This window comes from Capricornis sumatraensis, chromosome 14 (genome assembly GCF_032405125.1).
Source record: "Capricornis sumatraensis isolate serow.1 chromosome 14, serow.2, whole genome shotgun sequence".
Taxonomy (NCBI): Eukaryota; Metazoa; Chordata; class Mammalia; order Artiodactyla; family Bovidae; genus Capricornis; species Capricornis sumatraensis.
Window position 1 is genome coordinate 80,821,247 of NC_091082.1, and position 15,190 is coordinate 80,836,436.

Sequence of the window (15,190 nt, forward strand, 5' to 3'; positions counted from 1 at the left end):
TTCAAATGCTGTCACCATCAAAAGCACAGGGGGCCTCTCTTGATTTTGCAGTGTTCTCTTTCTGAATATTTCTCTGGACACACTTGTTCTCTACCCTGTTCGTGGATTAAAAAGAACTTTTGATGTAGCAAGTTCAGATTTTGGAGAACACCCCCGATATGGGCAGGTCTGTTATAATATGGTTTATTTGTTTTCATTGTTCATTTTGCCTTGGCTTAACCCACTTACCAGTCAACTGTGTGTTGTTAAAATATTTCACTTCTCAGTTCTCCCTTTGTACCAACTAACTTCACCAGCCTATAGCTCTGGGTCATGGAAGAAGCAAAATCTTCTTTATGATGACCAAGTCTCTCTCTGAGACTCAGGACAGGCGGCAGCCTTTCGATGACCCTTTGGACTCCAGCTTGTTGATCACAAACCACCTGGCGAGTGCAGGGAAGCCCTCTGAACTGCTGCTCTCTCTCTGTTACTTCCAGGAACTCGGTAGTCTACTCACTCTGAACAAGTCCTCAACTCTCTCATCTCCCTTGTTCCAAACACTGTCTCTGTTTCTCAGCATGCACACTCCTCAGTGAGTTTCCTTACCCAAGGCTCTTATTCATATATCTGCCGGTCCACACATATGGGCGAGCTGTTAATCAGCTTTTGTTTAGTATCAGCTTAAGCATTTCAACTTCTGGTTTCTGTTGTGTTCCTTCTCGGCATGCAAATGGGCAAAATGCATGTTCATGGCACAGCCCTCAACGCCACCATCCCTGGCACTCAGGCCGCTCCTGCCCTGCGCACCAGCCCCTGGCACACTCACCGGCTATGGAGGAGACGACCACAATGCTCCCGTTGGTCTGCTTCAGCATGGGCAAGGCGGCCGTGCTCAGGACCACGTAACTCAGGAGGTTGACCTCTAGGCTTCTGCGCAAGAGATGGATGTCATCGCTAAACACCCTCAAAGGCGTATAGTTGATGTGGTTGAGAATGAGCATGTCAAGTCCCCCTGCAAGAGACAGCTGTGGTGAGAGAAACCATCCGAGGTTGATAACCCGCCCCCCCGCCCCTGTCTCAAAAGCTCCCTGGTGACCCCTAGGACAAAGTCCAGAAGAGGAGAGAGGAGATGCTGTCTCACCCACGAGCTCTCCAGCTTTGGCAACAAATTGTTCTGCGAAGGTCATGTTCTCCATGGTGCCTGCCACATAGTGCGCTGAGGCCGCCCCCAGTTCCAGGCAGCGGGATACCACCTGCAGGGACACAGTGGCAACTGGCGTCGGTCTTGGCTGCAGACCTTTGGGGCGGGCAGTCTCTGGCATAATGGGGGCTTAAATGAGAGGTTGCTCACAGCCCTGAAAAGTGTGTGTACATGTGTGTCATTAAAGGCAACGGACGCGGCATTTGTCCTGTTTGAAATACTGTCTGGAACAAGGTTGGGTTAGAGATGGATAAATCATGGTGCTGGAGTTTAAGTCCACGGTTTGTGCTCCTGAGTCTCTGTGAACAGGTGGTTCTGAACACATGATTGATATAGGTGCTAGTTTCCATGTGGGTAGCCTTAGGTTTGTGCATATTTGTGTATCCTTGGGTTTGTGAGTCTGAGTATATAAGAGGGCATGCGTCTGCATGGTGACCAGAATGTGAATTCTTGAGTAGGTACTGGAATGTTGGTATCTGAGTACATGGCTATATGTCTGTAACTCCATGTGTTAATGTGTGTGAATGGGCGTGTCTGTGAGCATGCAGAGCCCAAGAACTTTGTGTCTAGATATGTATGCACGAGAAGGGACACTTACAAGCATACTTTGGTATTCCTGCAGATGTTTGAATCCTCTGTGTGTGTATCTGTGTCTGAGTGTGCCAGTTCTATGCGTTGGCATGTATATGCAAGCATATAAAGGAATACATCTGGGCACATGAGGTACATACGGCTGTGGGCACAGGACCCTCACCTTCTTTAGACTTTCTTCTGACCTCGCTGTCACTACCACGTGGGCGCCCATCCTTGCCAGGTGATAGGCCATTTCTCTTCCGATTCCCTTGCTGGCCCCCGTGACAATCACTCTCTTTCCTCGAAGCATCTCTGGGAAACCCCAAAAGGAAGTGAGGACCATACATGGCAGCAACATTCTTCCTCCCACTCTAGAGGTGGAGAGCTTTATCTCAGTGTCTGAAGGTTATGAGCCCATATCAACTCATCCCAAGCTGCATAAATCAGTGAAGGGACAGACCCGTCTTTCGTAAACATTTTCTGAAATGGGAATTTGCTTTGGTGGCTCAAAAGCAAGTCTCCCTGCTGCCCTTTTTGAAAACCCCTATGGACAGAGAGTTTAGCTAAAACACTGGAGTTCCAGACGTTTCTGGACTCATCCGATTGCTCAACTGAAATAAAATTCAAAAAGTCATCAAAACACATGTGCTCATAGAGATTCCAGGGATTTTCTCTCACTTCTATTTAGTCATCAACTCCAGAATTCCTTCTTATTTCCCACTTATCCACCCCTTCACAGAGCTCAATTATCTGGTGAAGTTGTGAATTTTGGAATTACCCTCATTTTCTTTTTCTTTTTTTTTGCAGGAGATCTGAAATTGCTTTCAATTTAATGTGCCAAATAAAACATGGATTATTTAGCAATCTTTTAACCTCCTCACACCCCATAAACAGAAGCACAGTCTTACCTCAGGGTCCCGTCTTGTCCAGCAACTCTGGGGATCAAGAACTCCTTCTGATCCTCAGAAACATTCCAGCCATCCCTGGGTGTTAAAATCGATTCCTCCAGCCATCCCTGGGTTTTAAAATCTTTTCCTCCAAAATTAAACACATTGGTACTTACCTGGTCTGAATTCCTCATTCGCAGAATAGTAGTAGTAGGCCAAGAAGATCCCCAGAATGGGGAGGAGGTATTTTTTCATAAAAGCCATCAGACAGGGATCTGGCGCGAGGAGCCCTGTGGGACACACAGAGAGAACCTACAGAGCTTTCTACAACCTCCTAGGCAGGCAGCAGCCTCTGAATTGTGACATCAGGGACGGGGGAGGCTGGAGTAGTCTCAGGCAGTGCTAGCCAATTTCCCTGTCAGAGCCGCGATTGGCTTTGGGTGGGATCCCATTCGTCCCTGGCAGCCTGCGTGGTAGATTTCATAATGGACAATGTTTACTCCATTTCATTGAGCAAGAAGAGACTTCCAGATGGCCAGGCTCATGACTGTACAGAACTGGATTCCTGAGCATCCCTACCCCGAGCCCATCTTCCTCGGAACACCATTTACGCCAGGAATCAACGGCCTTTCAAAAGTGATATATCAAAAGCTAGAGAGAAAGCGTGTGTGGGGCTTCTGAGGGAAGTGTGACTAATAGCGAAGAGAGCCAGAGTCAAGCCAATCTCACTCTCAGCCCCACCTCCCAGTCGGAAGCAATTAAAAATAACAGCACAAAACAGAAAAATAAGCTTAAGAAAAAAAAAGGTGCACATCTTGGAGGGGGAAAAAAAAAGCAAACAAGCCTTATAAACCTCACACTCAAGTTAAATGAACAATATTACAACATCAAAGGAGAATGCACACCAGCTAGAACCCAGATGGCGGGAAACCCATGACCGGTCAAGACTCTCAGGCAAGTGCAATGGAATGTGCACTTATTACTTTAACAGCAAATAAAGAAGAAATGATGAGTGTCAAGGAAATAAAAGCTATTAAAGTAGGTCTTTCAAACACCATAGAGAACCAAAAAAATGTGGAGAGGATAATAGGAAGAGGGGAACCTGATGTAGAAGAAAAAAGAATGAGCATCGTTGAAGCAAAGCTAGCCTGAGAAGCCCACATCCAGTTAAAAATTGATCTGTTAAAAATTGACCCAGTTAACAATTAAAGGACTAGGGGGAGAAATCCCTAGTAATTTAGAATTTATCACAGAAATATAGAAATAGCCATGTTGGTATGTCTGTCACAAGGATCAATCCTCAAAGAATTTAGGCTATTGTAATTGTTAAGTTTTTCAATTTAAAACCCACCATTGAAACCATACCCACTACCCTATCACAGAGAAAATCCAGAATTTTGCAAGTTGCCAATGGAGCCAAGGAAACCAATTTAATATGGCAGTAAGGGTACCAGTGCTTTGGAGGAGGAATGTAGGTTGAGGGTGAAGGATTCACATAAGATTAAGAGAAATTGAATTATGACTCCCAAGTATAGTATCTGGAAACACTCACTGAATTTTCACTTCAGAGCAAGGAAAAATAATTTAAGACCCAGAGGAGATGAAATAATTTGTCAACAAAGGCCCACACCTGCTTTCCAGGAAACAGTTCAGATCTAAGAACAGTTGAGGGTCAGATAGTTCATGGAGAACAAAAGAGAAAAAATATTTTAAAAATGCAAATGCAAAATTATATTACACAGTGTCAGAACTATAAGATACACACACACACATATATATAATATATATATACATATAATACATATATATACATATATGTATTAATATATATACAAATGAATGTATAAGATACACACATATATATGTATATATTATATATATAATACATATATCTACACATATATGTATTAATATATATATACATATACATATACACATTTCTTTTCTTGGTCACAGCCCATGGCATGTGGAATCTTAGTTCCCTGACCAAGGATGGAACCAATGAAGTGTGGAATCTTAACCTCTGGACTGCCAGGGAAGTCCCTGATGAAATAATTTCTCATCAGTAAAATGCATCGATGAGAATGAGGATGCTACATAATGGTTGATGACTTTAAATCTTAGCAGTTTTTAAAAGTTTTGGTCTAAGGATCTTTTTTTTTTTTTTTTAATTGGAGTACAGTTGCTTTAAATATTGTGTTAGTTTACACTGTACAATGAAGTGAATCGACTATATGTATACATATGTCCTCTCCCTCTTGGACCTCCCTCCCACCACCTCCACTGCACCGCTCTAGGTCATCACAGAGCACTGAGCTGAGCTCCCTGAGCAATACCGCAGGTTCCCACTAGCTATCTCTTTTACATATGGTAGTGTATCTATGCCAAGCCTAATCTCCCAGTACATCTCACCCTCCCCTTCTCCCTCTGCGTGCATATGTACATGCTTGATGCTTGCATCTCTGTTCCTGCCCTGGAACGAGGTTCATCTGTACTTTTTTTCTAGATTCCACATACATGGATTAATATTTGTTTGTTTCTCTTTCTCTGACTTGCTTCACTCTGTATGATAGACTCTATGTCCATCCACATCTCTACAAGTAACCCAGTTTTGGTCCTTTTTATGATAGAGTAATATTCCACAGTGTGTTTGTACCACATCCGCTTTATCCATTCCTCTGTGGCTGGACACTTACATTATTTCCATGTCCTGGCTATTGTAAATAGTGCTTCTATGAACACTGGGGTATATGTGTCTTTTTGAATTATGATTTTCTCAGGGTATATGCCCAGTAATGGTATTGCTGGGTCATATGGTAGTTGTATTTTTAGTTTTTTAAGGAACCTCCATTCCATTCTCCATAGTGGCAATATCAGTTTACATTCCTACCAATAGTATAAGGGGGTTTCTTTTCTCCACACCCTCTCCAGCATTTATTGTTTGTACATCTTTTGATAGTGGCCATTCTGACTGGTGTGAGGTGGTACCTCATTGTAGTTTTGGTTTGTATTTCTCTAATAATTAGTGACATTGAGCATCTTTCATGTGCCTCTTGGCCATCTGTACGTCTTCTTTGGAGAAATATCTATTTAGATCATCCCCCCATTTGTTGATTGGATTGTTTGTTTTTGTGATATCGAACTGCTTGAGTTGTTTGTATATTTTGGAGATTACTCCTTTATCTGTTGATTCATTTGCAAATATTTTCTCTCATTCTGAGGGTTGTCTTTTCATCTTGTTTATGATTTCCTTTGCTGTGCAAAAGCTTTTCAATTTAATTAGGTCCCATTTGTTCATTTTTGTTTTTATTTTCATTGCTCTAGGAGGTGGATCAAAAAAAGATCTTGCTGTGGTTTATGTCAAAGAGTGTTCTGCCCATGTTTCCTCCAAGAGTTTTATAGTGCCCAGCTTTATATTTGGGTCTTTAATCCATTTTGAGTTTATTTTTGTGTATGGTGTTAAGGAGCATTCTAATTTCATTCTTTTACACTTAGTTGTCCACTTTTCCCAGCACCACTTATTGAAGAGAGTGTCTTTTCTCCACTGTATATTCTTGCTTCCTTTGTCCTAGATTAGGTGACCAGAGGTGTGTGGGTTTAATCTCTTGGATTTCTATTCTGTCTCATTGATCTATATTTCTGTTTTTGTGCCAATACCATACTGTCTTGATGACTGTAGCTTTGTAGTATAGTCTGAATTTGGGTATCCTGATGCCTCCAACTCCGTTTTTATTTCTCAAGGTTGCTTGGGCAAATTGGGATCTTTTGTATTTCCATATAAATTGTAAAAATTTTTGTTGTGATTCTGTGAAAAATGCCATTGGTAATTTGATAAAGATTGCATTGAGTCTGTAGATTGCTTTGGGTAGTATTGTCATTTTGACAATACTGATTCTTCCCATCCAAGAACTTGGTATATCTCCCCATCAGTTTGTGTCATCTTTGATTTCTTTCATCAGTGTTTTATTGTTTTATGAGTACAGGTCTTTTGCCTCCTTAAGTAGGGTAATTCCTAGGTATTTTATTCTTTTTGTTGAGATGGTAAATGGTATTGTTTCCTTAATTTCTCTTTCTGATTTTCATTGTTTTAGCGTATAAGAATGCAAGATATTTCTGTGCATTAATTTTGTATCCTGCAACTTTACTAAATTCTTTAACTAACTTTACTTAATTCTTTAACTTTCTGGTGGCATCTTTAAGATTTTTATGTATAGAATCATATCATCTGCAAACAGTGATAGTTTTACTTCTTTTCCAATTTGGATTTCTTTTATTCTTTTTCTTCTCTGATCACCATGGCTAGGACTTCTAAAACTTTGTTGAAAAATAGTGGTGAGAGTGGCCTTTGTTGTCTTGTTCCTGATCTTAGAGAAAATGCTTTCAGTTTCTCACCATTGAGAATTATGTTTGCTGTGGGTTTGTCATGTATGATCTTTATTTTGTTGAAGTAGTTTCTCTCTGTGCCTACTTTCTGGAGAGCTTTTTGTTTCTTTTAAATTATAAATGGGTGCTGAATTTTGTCAAAAGCTTTTTCTACATCTATTGAGATGATCATATGGTCTTTATTCTTCAATTTGTTAATATGGTGTATCACATTGATTGATCTGCATATATTGAAAAATCCTTGCATCCATGGGATAAATCCCACTTGATCATGATGTATGATTCTTCTAATGTATTATTGGATTAGGATTGCTAATATTTTGTTGGGGAATTTTGCATCTATATTCATCAGTGATATTGATCTATACTTTTTTGTGTGTGTGATATCTTTGTCTGGTTTTAGTATCATAGTGATAGTGGCCTTGTAGAACCAGTTTGGGAGTGTTCCTCCCTCTGCAATTTTTTGGAAGAGTTTGAAAAGGGTAGGTGTTACTGTTCTCTAAATGTTTGATAGAATTCACCTGGGAAGCCATCTGGTCCTGGACTTTTGTTTGTTGGAAGATTTTAAATTACTGTTTGCTGGGGTCCAGCCCCGGTGGATCCAGGGTGATTCAAAGGTGGGGACAGAGTCAGCGTCCTTGGAAAAATACATATTTAATTACAGATATATATAGAGATTAGAAATGGATAGTGTAGTAGGAAAATTAGTGGAGAAAAAGATGGGTGAATAACTTGGTTTACGTGGAATAGCATCCATGCTCCAGATGGGAATTCAGCCAGAAAAACAGGGAGCAAGAAAGAAACGACATGGGGGAATCAGTCTTTCTGGAAACTGATCTGATTTCTTTATTTTGGGGTTTGCTTATATACCATTTGTTACACATAGGGATGAATACAGAGTCAGGTGGGGGTCAGCAGTCCTGACCTTTATCAAAATCAGGTGCTTCACATAAAAAGGTCTTAGGGATTTTACATCATCTTCTGGCCATGAGACCTGCTGACATTTTATGATCCTTTCTTTCTGATAACCAAAAAACTTATTTCTTCCAAGGGTGTTTTTTCTTAAACCAGGCACCACCCTTCAAATAAAGTTGCATTCCTATAGGGTGAGGGTGTAGTGAGTTACAATCAAGAAAGGAATTTATTTAACCCAAGGTTAACATGATTAATCTTAAAGGTTAATACTTATTTCTCCTATATGCTTAAAGGTTGATACTTATTTCTCCTATATGTTAGTTATATTCATTATAAGGACAGGGAATATGGAGATTTAGCAGCAAACATCAGCCCAACAAATGAAAATCCTTTCACTAATGCTCCCCTTAAGATCTATGTAGTCTTAAGATAGTGATAAAGTTACATTTTTACATAGCAAGGACACAGTGATTTATAACAAAGTACAGTGATCTATTACAAAAGAGAAAATTCATTAACTCAAAAAGTCTAGTATTTCTAACCTTAAAAACTACTGTATTTTCTTTTCTATATTCCAAATACATTGATTAATATATTCCCAGATGCCTAAGGATATGGAGGCCTGGCGGCAATCATTGACTCAACAATGAGAAAAGCCCTATGCTAATTAAGACTTTCAAAATATTCCAAAACTCTCTGTGCTGTTTATGGTTGAGAGGTAGTAAACAATCATGTGCGTAGTGGCAGGAGTATGGATAATCCTGTCACACAAGCTAGTCTGTCAGCTGAGAGGTTTGACCTGAGACACACTTGTCCCACCCAGGGCAGGGAATTAGCAGCAATTATTGGCACAACAAATGAAAAAACCCTTCACCAATATAATTTCTAACCAACCCACTATACTGAAAATTTCCCAAAAGAATTTGCCTTTAGTAAGTCTAAAACATCTCATGCCTCTCAGGTTGGGAGGCTGTAAACAATCACATATAGCCGGACGAACCTATACAGGCGGGCTAGATAACCTTCAGAGGAGTCCGTAAGCTGAAACACTCTTGTCACGCCCAGGAATTTTTATTGCCTTGGAGCTGCACGTTTACTCCTTCTCTGAGAGAAATGGTGATGGGGGAGAGCCCCCCGTAAAGTCAGAGGTGTAGGTGAGAGCATAAAACAGACTCTGATTTTGGGGGTAGATGCTCGGGAACAGGGGGTTTCCTGAGGCTTGATCACGCCTTTGCGTATGCCAAGCCTCCTTCCTCATGACATTTGCCATGGGTGGAGTTCCTCATGCTGGCCCCCAGCAACTGTTTTAATTTCATCACTTGTGATTCATCTGTTTATATTTTCTAATTCTTCCTGGTTCAGTCTTTGAGAGTTGTAGCTTTCTAAGGATTTGTCTATTTTTTCCAGATTGTCCATTTTATTATCATATAGTTGCTTATTGTAGTCTCCTATGATCTTTTGTATTTCTCCAGTGTCAGTTGTAATTTCTCCTTTTTCATTTATAATTTTATTGATTTGAGTTCTCTCTCTTTTTTTCTTGATGATTCTGGTTAAGGCTTATCAATTTTGTTTCTCAAGAGAACCAACTTTTTTAGTTTTATTGATCTTTGCTATTGTTTTATTTATTTCTATCTCATTTATTTCCTCTCTGATCTTTATGATTTCTTCTACTGACTTTGGATTTTGGCTTTTCTTCTTTTTCTAGTTGCTTTATGTGTAAGGTTAGATTGTGTATGTGAGAGTTTTCTTTGTTTCTTGAGGTGTAATTGAATTGCTATTATACGTACCTGCTATAACTGCTTTTTCTGTGTCTCATAGGTTTTGGATCATTGTATTTTTGTTGTCATTTATTTCTGTGTGTTTTTTTAAAATCCCTTTTGGTTTCCTCAATGATCTCTTGATTATTCATCAGTGCACTGTTTAGCTTCCATGTGTTTGTGTTTTTTTTTACAGTTTCTCCCCCCTGTGATTGCTTTCTAATCTAAAAGCATTGTGGCTGGAAAAGATGCTTGTTATTATTTCAATTTTAAAACGTTTTCCAAGGTTTGATTTGTGACCCAGGATGTGATCTATCCTGGAAAATTTTCTGTGTGTACTTCAGAAGAAAGTGTATTCTTCTGCTTTCAGGTGAACTGTCTTTATCAATTAAATCTGGCTGGTCTACTGTGTCCTTTAAAGCTTGGGTTTCCTTATTTATTTCTGTCTGGATGATCTGTCCGTTAGTGTAAGTGCAGTGCTAAAGTGCACTTTTAATACACTACCACTGTGTTAGTGTTGATTTCCCCTCTTATAGCTGTTAATATTCACCTTATGTATTGAGGTGCTCCTATGTGAGTGCTTAAATATTTATAATTGTTAATTTCTTCTTGGATGTGTCAACTACAAGTTGGCACTTGCCATCTACCTCTCTACAAGCTGCTTCAGCTGAACACCTGATTTTCAACACCTCCTGAAAATAGTTCAGGTTGGGGAGCAGAAACAGGTACTCCAGTTCTTGTATCTCCTCATTATCTAGAAAAGCTCTGAAATCCTTCATGGTGATATCTGCTTCTTGTGACTAGCAGTGACCTTCATGAGATTGCAGGTACTCCCCCTTCCTCAAAATCACATATATACTCACCTTTCCCCCTAATTTTTTGGAGCAGTTTCTCAGAGCTATCTGAGGTGCTGTCTCCTGGGTTATTGTCCTCCTTTTGCCCCAGAGAAAACTTGACTCACAGCTCTCAAATTGTGCATTTATTTAAAAAGTCAACGATGAATACCTTGATCATTATGTAGTGTCTTTCCATACCTCTTGTAGCAATCTTTATTTTGAAGTCTATTTTATTTGATATGAGTATTGCTACTCCAGTTTGCTTTTGATTTCTATTTGCATGGAGTATCTTTCTATCCTCTCACATCCAGCTCACTTATCTGTCCTTCTGCTTCAGTTACTTGGCTATTGATTACTTTTAGTGTATTTTTAAATTTCAGTTACTGTGTTATTCATCATTGTTTGTTCTTTAGATCTTCTAGGTCCTTGTTAAATATTTCTTGTATTTTCTTGGTCAGTGCCTCCATTCTGAGATTTTGAATCATCTTTACTATCATTACTCTAAATTCTTTTTCAGGTATGTTGCCTATTTCCTCTTCATTTACTTGGTCTTATAGGTTTTTACCTTGCTTCTTTGTCTGTAACATAGATTTTTGTCATCTCATTTCTTTGATGGGTGGGACAGGGTGTTCCTGTCGTACTGGTTGTTTGGTTTGAGGCATCCAGCGCTGGAGTTTGCACTCAGTTGGACTGAGCCAGGTCTTGGTGCCGAGATGAATACTTCTGGGATAATTCATGCTGATTAATCCCTGGGGTCTAAGGTTCCCTGTTAGTCTAACAGTTTGGACTTGGCACTCCCACCATAGGAGATCAGGCCTGGTCACTGGCCTGGGAACCAAGATTCTGCAAGCTGCTCAGCATTGCAGAAAAAAACAAACAACACATACACAATAACAAAGGATAAAAAATAAAATTAGAAAAATTAAAAAATACATTCTTTAGAGAAAAATAAAAATATAAATGAAACAACAATAAGGTGAACTACCACCACCACAACAACTATAAAAATTAAAAACAAAAATACCCCAAAGGAAAAGGCCTTGGCTATGGGGGTTGGAGGAGTGAGTCTTAGGTGGGGGTGGGTCTTAGGTAGGGTGGGGGCTAGGTTTAGGACCAGTGCTGCTAGGAAAGGTCCTGGGGTGGCAGGGGCGGGGTTTAGGCTCAGCACTACTGGAGGGGGCCTTGGAGAGCAGCAGTTCAGGCTGGGACCCCAGTGAGCTCCTTGGGGCCCAAGGAGGCAGGGGAAATGCTGGCCAAGTTTCCGTCTGATCCTCCCACCCTGTGAAGGTCCTTTCCCTGCCCCCGCTGATGCCCTTGCGGTCAGTGGGCCACTCCCAATTATGGGAACCTCTCACCTCCCTCCGCCACTCCTCAGAGGGCCCGGTCCCATCCACTTCTATTTCTTTTCCTCCCAACACCTCACATCCCACTAGTTCACATAGGGGTTCCTCCCATCCCCTTAGGTGTCCGAGCTCCCTGGCCAGTGCCTAGTAGGTGCCCCAGTTGTGAGGAGGCATGGACTCTGCTTGCTTCTATTCCATCATCTTGACTCTATCTTCTAAGGATCCTCTTAACAATCTTAAAAATCATCAAGGCTCTCAAAGAATTTTTACATATGTGGTTTTACCTATTGATATAGATGTATTAGAAATTGAAACTGAGAATTTCTTGTTTTAACTCAAGAATACAGAAGCATCCATGTGTTAAGCTTTGTATTATTATACATCTCGTAGGCTAGGGAAACTCAACAGAGAAGGAGAAGGAAAGAGGGTGAATAATGTTTTAATATGATTATGAAAACAGTTTTGACCTTTCAAACTTCCAAGAGGATCTCAGGGACCCAGGGGACCACCCTTGGATCCCATTACTTGGATCCACTGTGTGCTTATAGTTACACGGCTGGTCCTCTCATTAGCTTGTTAACTCCTGGAGGCCATGGATTATGTCTTTTTCATCTTTGTCTCTCTTCATCTCCTTCTAACTTTGCTCCAAATAGGCATTCAGTGAAATTTTGCTGTTTTAGTGTTTGCAAGGCACTGCAGCAAAGAGAGCATTGCTATCTTTCTGGAGCCTGATTTAATCTAGGGAAGTCACTGAGATTTAGCACTTTGTCCAGAACTGATCAACCCCCTGCCCCCTAATCCTCTTCTGTGGTGCTCAACAATTTGAATACTAACAAATATTAATAATAAAAAAGACAAAAGGAAATATGAATGTTTCACCTAGCACTTGTTCGGATTAGATTTTCACAAATCAAGTAAAGTTTCTTTCACTGCCATAGCAACGAACCTGAACTGTTCATTCCTTCATGCTGCTCCTCCTTTGTAAGGCACTGACCACCTGCATTTCAGAGCAGGCTTTCAGTGAAATGCCCTCGGCATGACCCACGCATGGTCAAAACCCCACAGAGAATGAGTCACTTTCAGCTGAAGGTGCATGGCTGAGCCCAGCCAGGAATTCTCTCTGACTTGATTACCCCCATCTAAATGAATGAGGTCAAGAAAAGCACGGAGGGGAAAAGAGGTCAGGAGCAGCCACAGGGCAATTCCTGAGCACTTGGTATAACATGAAGATCACAAATGGAGCACCTGTCATTTCTGAGGCAGCTGCGGCTGGAGTGCTCTTTGGAACTGTTTGATAGCTTTGTTAAGAAAGCAGTCTCTTCCCTCTGAAAACTCATCCTGCCAGTGGAACCGTGAGTGGGCAGACCTTGGAGTAAAAGGTGGGTGAACCCTATGTTTGGAGGTTCTGCCTTCCCTGGGAAAATAACAGGTTAAGACAGGAAGGGATCTTAGCATAATGCTGTAGGATGCATAAACGTCTCCCCTTCCCTCGGTCCTCCCACCCTGCTCCCCACCCCGATCTGGTTCCTCAGGTCTGATTTTTTTTTTTTTTTCCCCGTTAAGAACTGCTAGGTCTGTGCCGTCAGGAAAGGGCAACCCCACTCCAGTATGCTTGCCTGAGAAATCCCATGGACAGAGGAGCCTGGCAGGCTCTAGTCCATGGGGTCACAAGAGTCAGACATGACTGAAGCAACAGCACAGCAAGTCTGTGCCATGGCTACCAAAATCTGCTCCTAGCCAGGGAGACAGCTGAGAAATAAAATTCATCTTTCATGGCAAGATGAGAAAAATTTAAACAAAAAAAATCTTCTCCATCCTTTGGCCTCCCCTTTCCTCCCACTAGGCATCGTATATCTGCATTGCACATCGACCAAAACGCCCCCAGCGACAGACATACCTGCTCAGCTGCAAAGAGCCATAGTCTCCCAGCGTCAGTCGGACAATTCCTTAAAGATAACATTTCTTCATGGCGCTTAGATCTGGCTTATGTAAACTGTCAATAGTGCGTCATTCATTGGGCATCAATATAATGCCTCTCTCTCAGAAAACTTACATAACTGTACCTTGAATTCTAACAGGTGGAACAATTCTCAGAGCTTTCCGAGATGCTATTTCCAGTTTATAATCCTCAAATTTGGCTCAAATAAAATTTTCCTTTTCTTTCTTAGGCTAGCTGATTATTATTATTTTTTTTGTCGACACAACTATCATTTCACATCATTTTGTCTGATAGCGTGGACTTCCTGCCCTCCCCACCCCCAACCCCCTTCTTTTCCCTCTCCAGTCTGCCTAACAAGAGGGAAAGTTCTGTTTCTCAGCCCTTCTGTAGGACACTATTCCTAACAGACAGATTTACTCATACTATCCAACTAATGGAAGCTCAGATGCAGGAAAATGAACTGGAGATGGGATAACCTGCCCTGCACGTGCCGCCTTGACCCTGCTGGTCACGCGTAGTTAGGTGGCAGGGGACTGGTGAGGCAGACTAGCTGGTGTCTGTTTGCCTAGGAGAGCTGAGAGCCTCTCGGGAAAGAAGGCCCGGAGTCTGGCTTGATCCCCTCCCCTCAGTGGGGCGGGCAGAGACAATTCTGACCAAGCCTTGCACTTCTGCATGTTTTCCGCTGGCCCGTGGCATGCGAACGTGCACTGGAGCTCTCAGGAGCCTCACACGTAACCGTAAAAATCACTCCCCAGGAAGTCTGGGGAGACTTGGTAGCAATCAGGCACCGTGAGAGAGGCCCACACAGCGGAGGGGACTGACCGGCAAAGCCGCTGCACAGCTTCAGCCCCCCAGTGTTTCCTCTTGGTTGTTCAGCCTGGTTTTCAGGAAGCACGTCAGGTGGGCATAGGAGCCCCTGCTAGGCGGGTTGCTTAGGGTGCCAGTGACTGCAGTGTTAGAGGGAGGCCACTTCCCTCTGGGGAGAAGTAGGGTTGCCACATTTAGCAAATAGAAAGTCAGGCCAGCCAGTCAAATTTGAATTGCAGATAGGCAACACATCCTATTTTAGGATCTGTATAATCTCAACTATTCCATGGATTATATTTATGCTAAAACATTATTCATGGTTTATCTGAAAGTCAGATTTAACTCGGTGTTCCGTGCTTTTTCCTGGCAGTCTTAGAAGTAGCCAGAACCTTGGGGACATTGGAAGATTGTACCTCAAGTTATGGACAAAGTATCCTTGATCATAGTAGCTACTGAGAGCAGAGGTGAGAACACCGTATGTATCTTCATCACAGGCAGACCCAGCCACCCAGCCGCAGACAGCCCCCAACGGGGCCAGTAGCAAAGGAGAAGGGTACATGCCGCATGGCG

At 41.7% G+C, this 15,190-nt stretch overlaps 1 protein-coding gene across 1 annotated transcript in view; it reads right to left on the minus strand.

The window, feature by feature from the left end:
• Positions 1-15,190, minus strand: part of HSD11B1 (hydroxysteroid 11-beta dehydrogenase 1) — a 63,676-nt gene that overhangs the window by 35,501 nt on the left and 12,985 nt on the right. Inside the window, exons 2-5 of the mRNA XM_068986307.1 lie at positions 2,817-2,930; positions 1,935-2,065; positions 1,121-1,232; positions 806-991 (exon numbers count right to left, since the gene is read on the minus strand). Coding sequence (XP_068842408.1) covers positions 806-991; positions 1,121-1,232; positions 1,935-2,065; positions 2,817-2,904 — 517 coding nt within the window. The 5' untranslated portion in view covers positions 2,905-2,930. The remainder of the gene's footprint in view (positions 1-805; positions 992-1,120; positions 1,233-1,934; positions 2,066-2,816; positions 2,931-15,190) is intronic.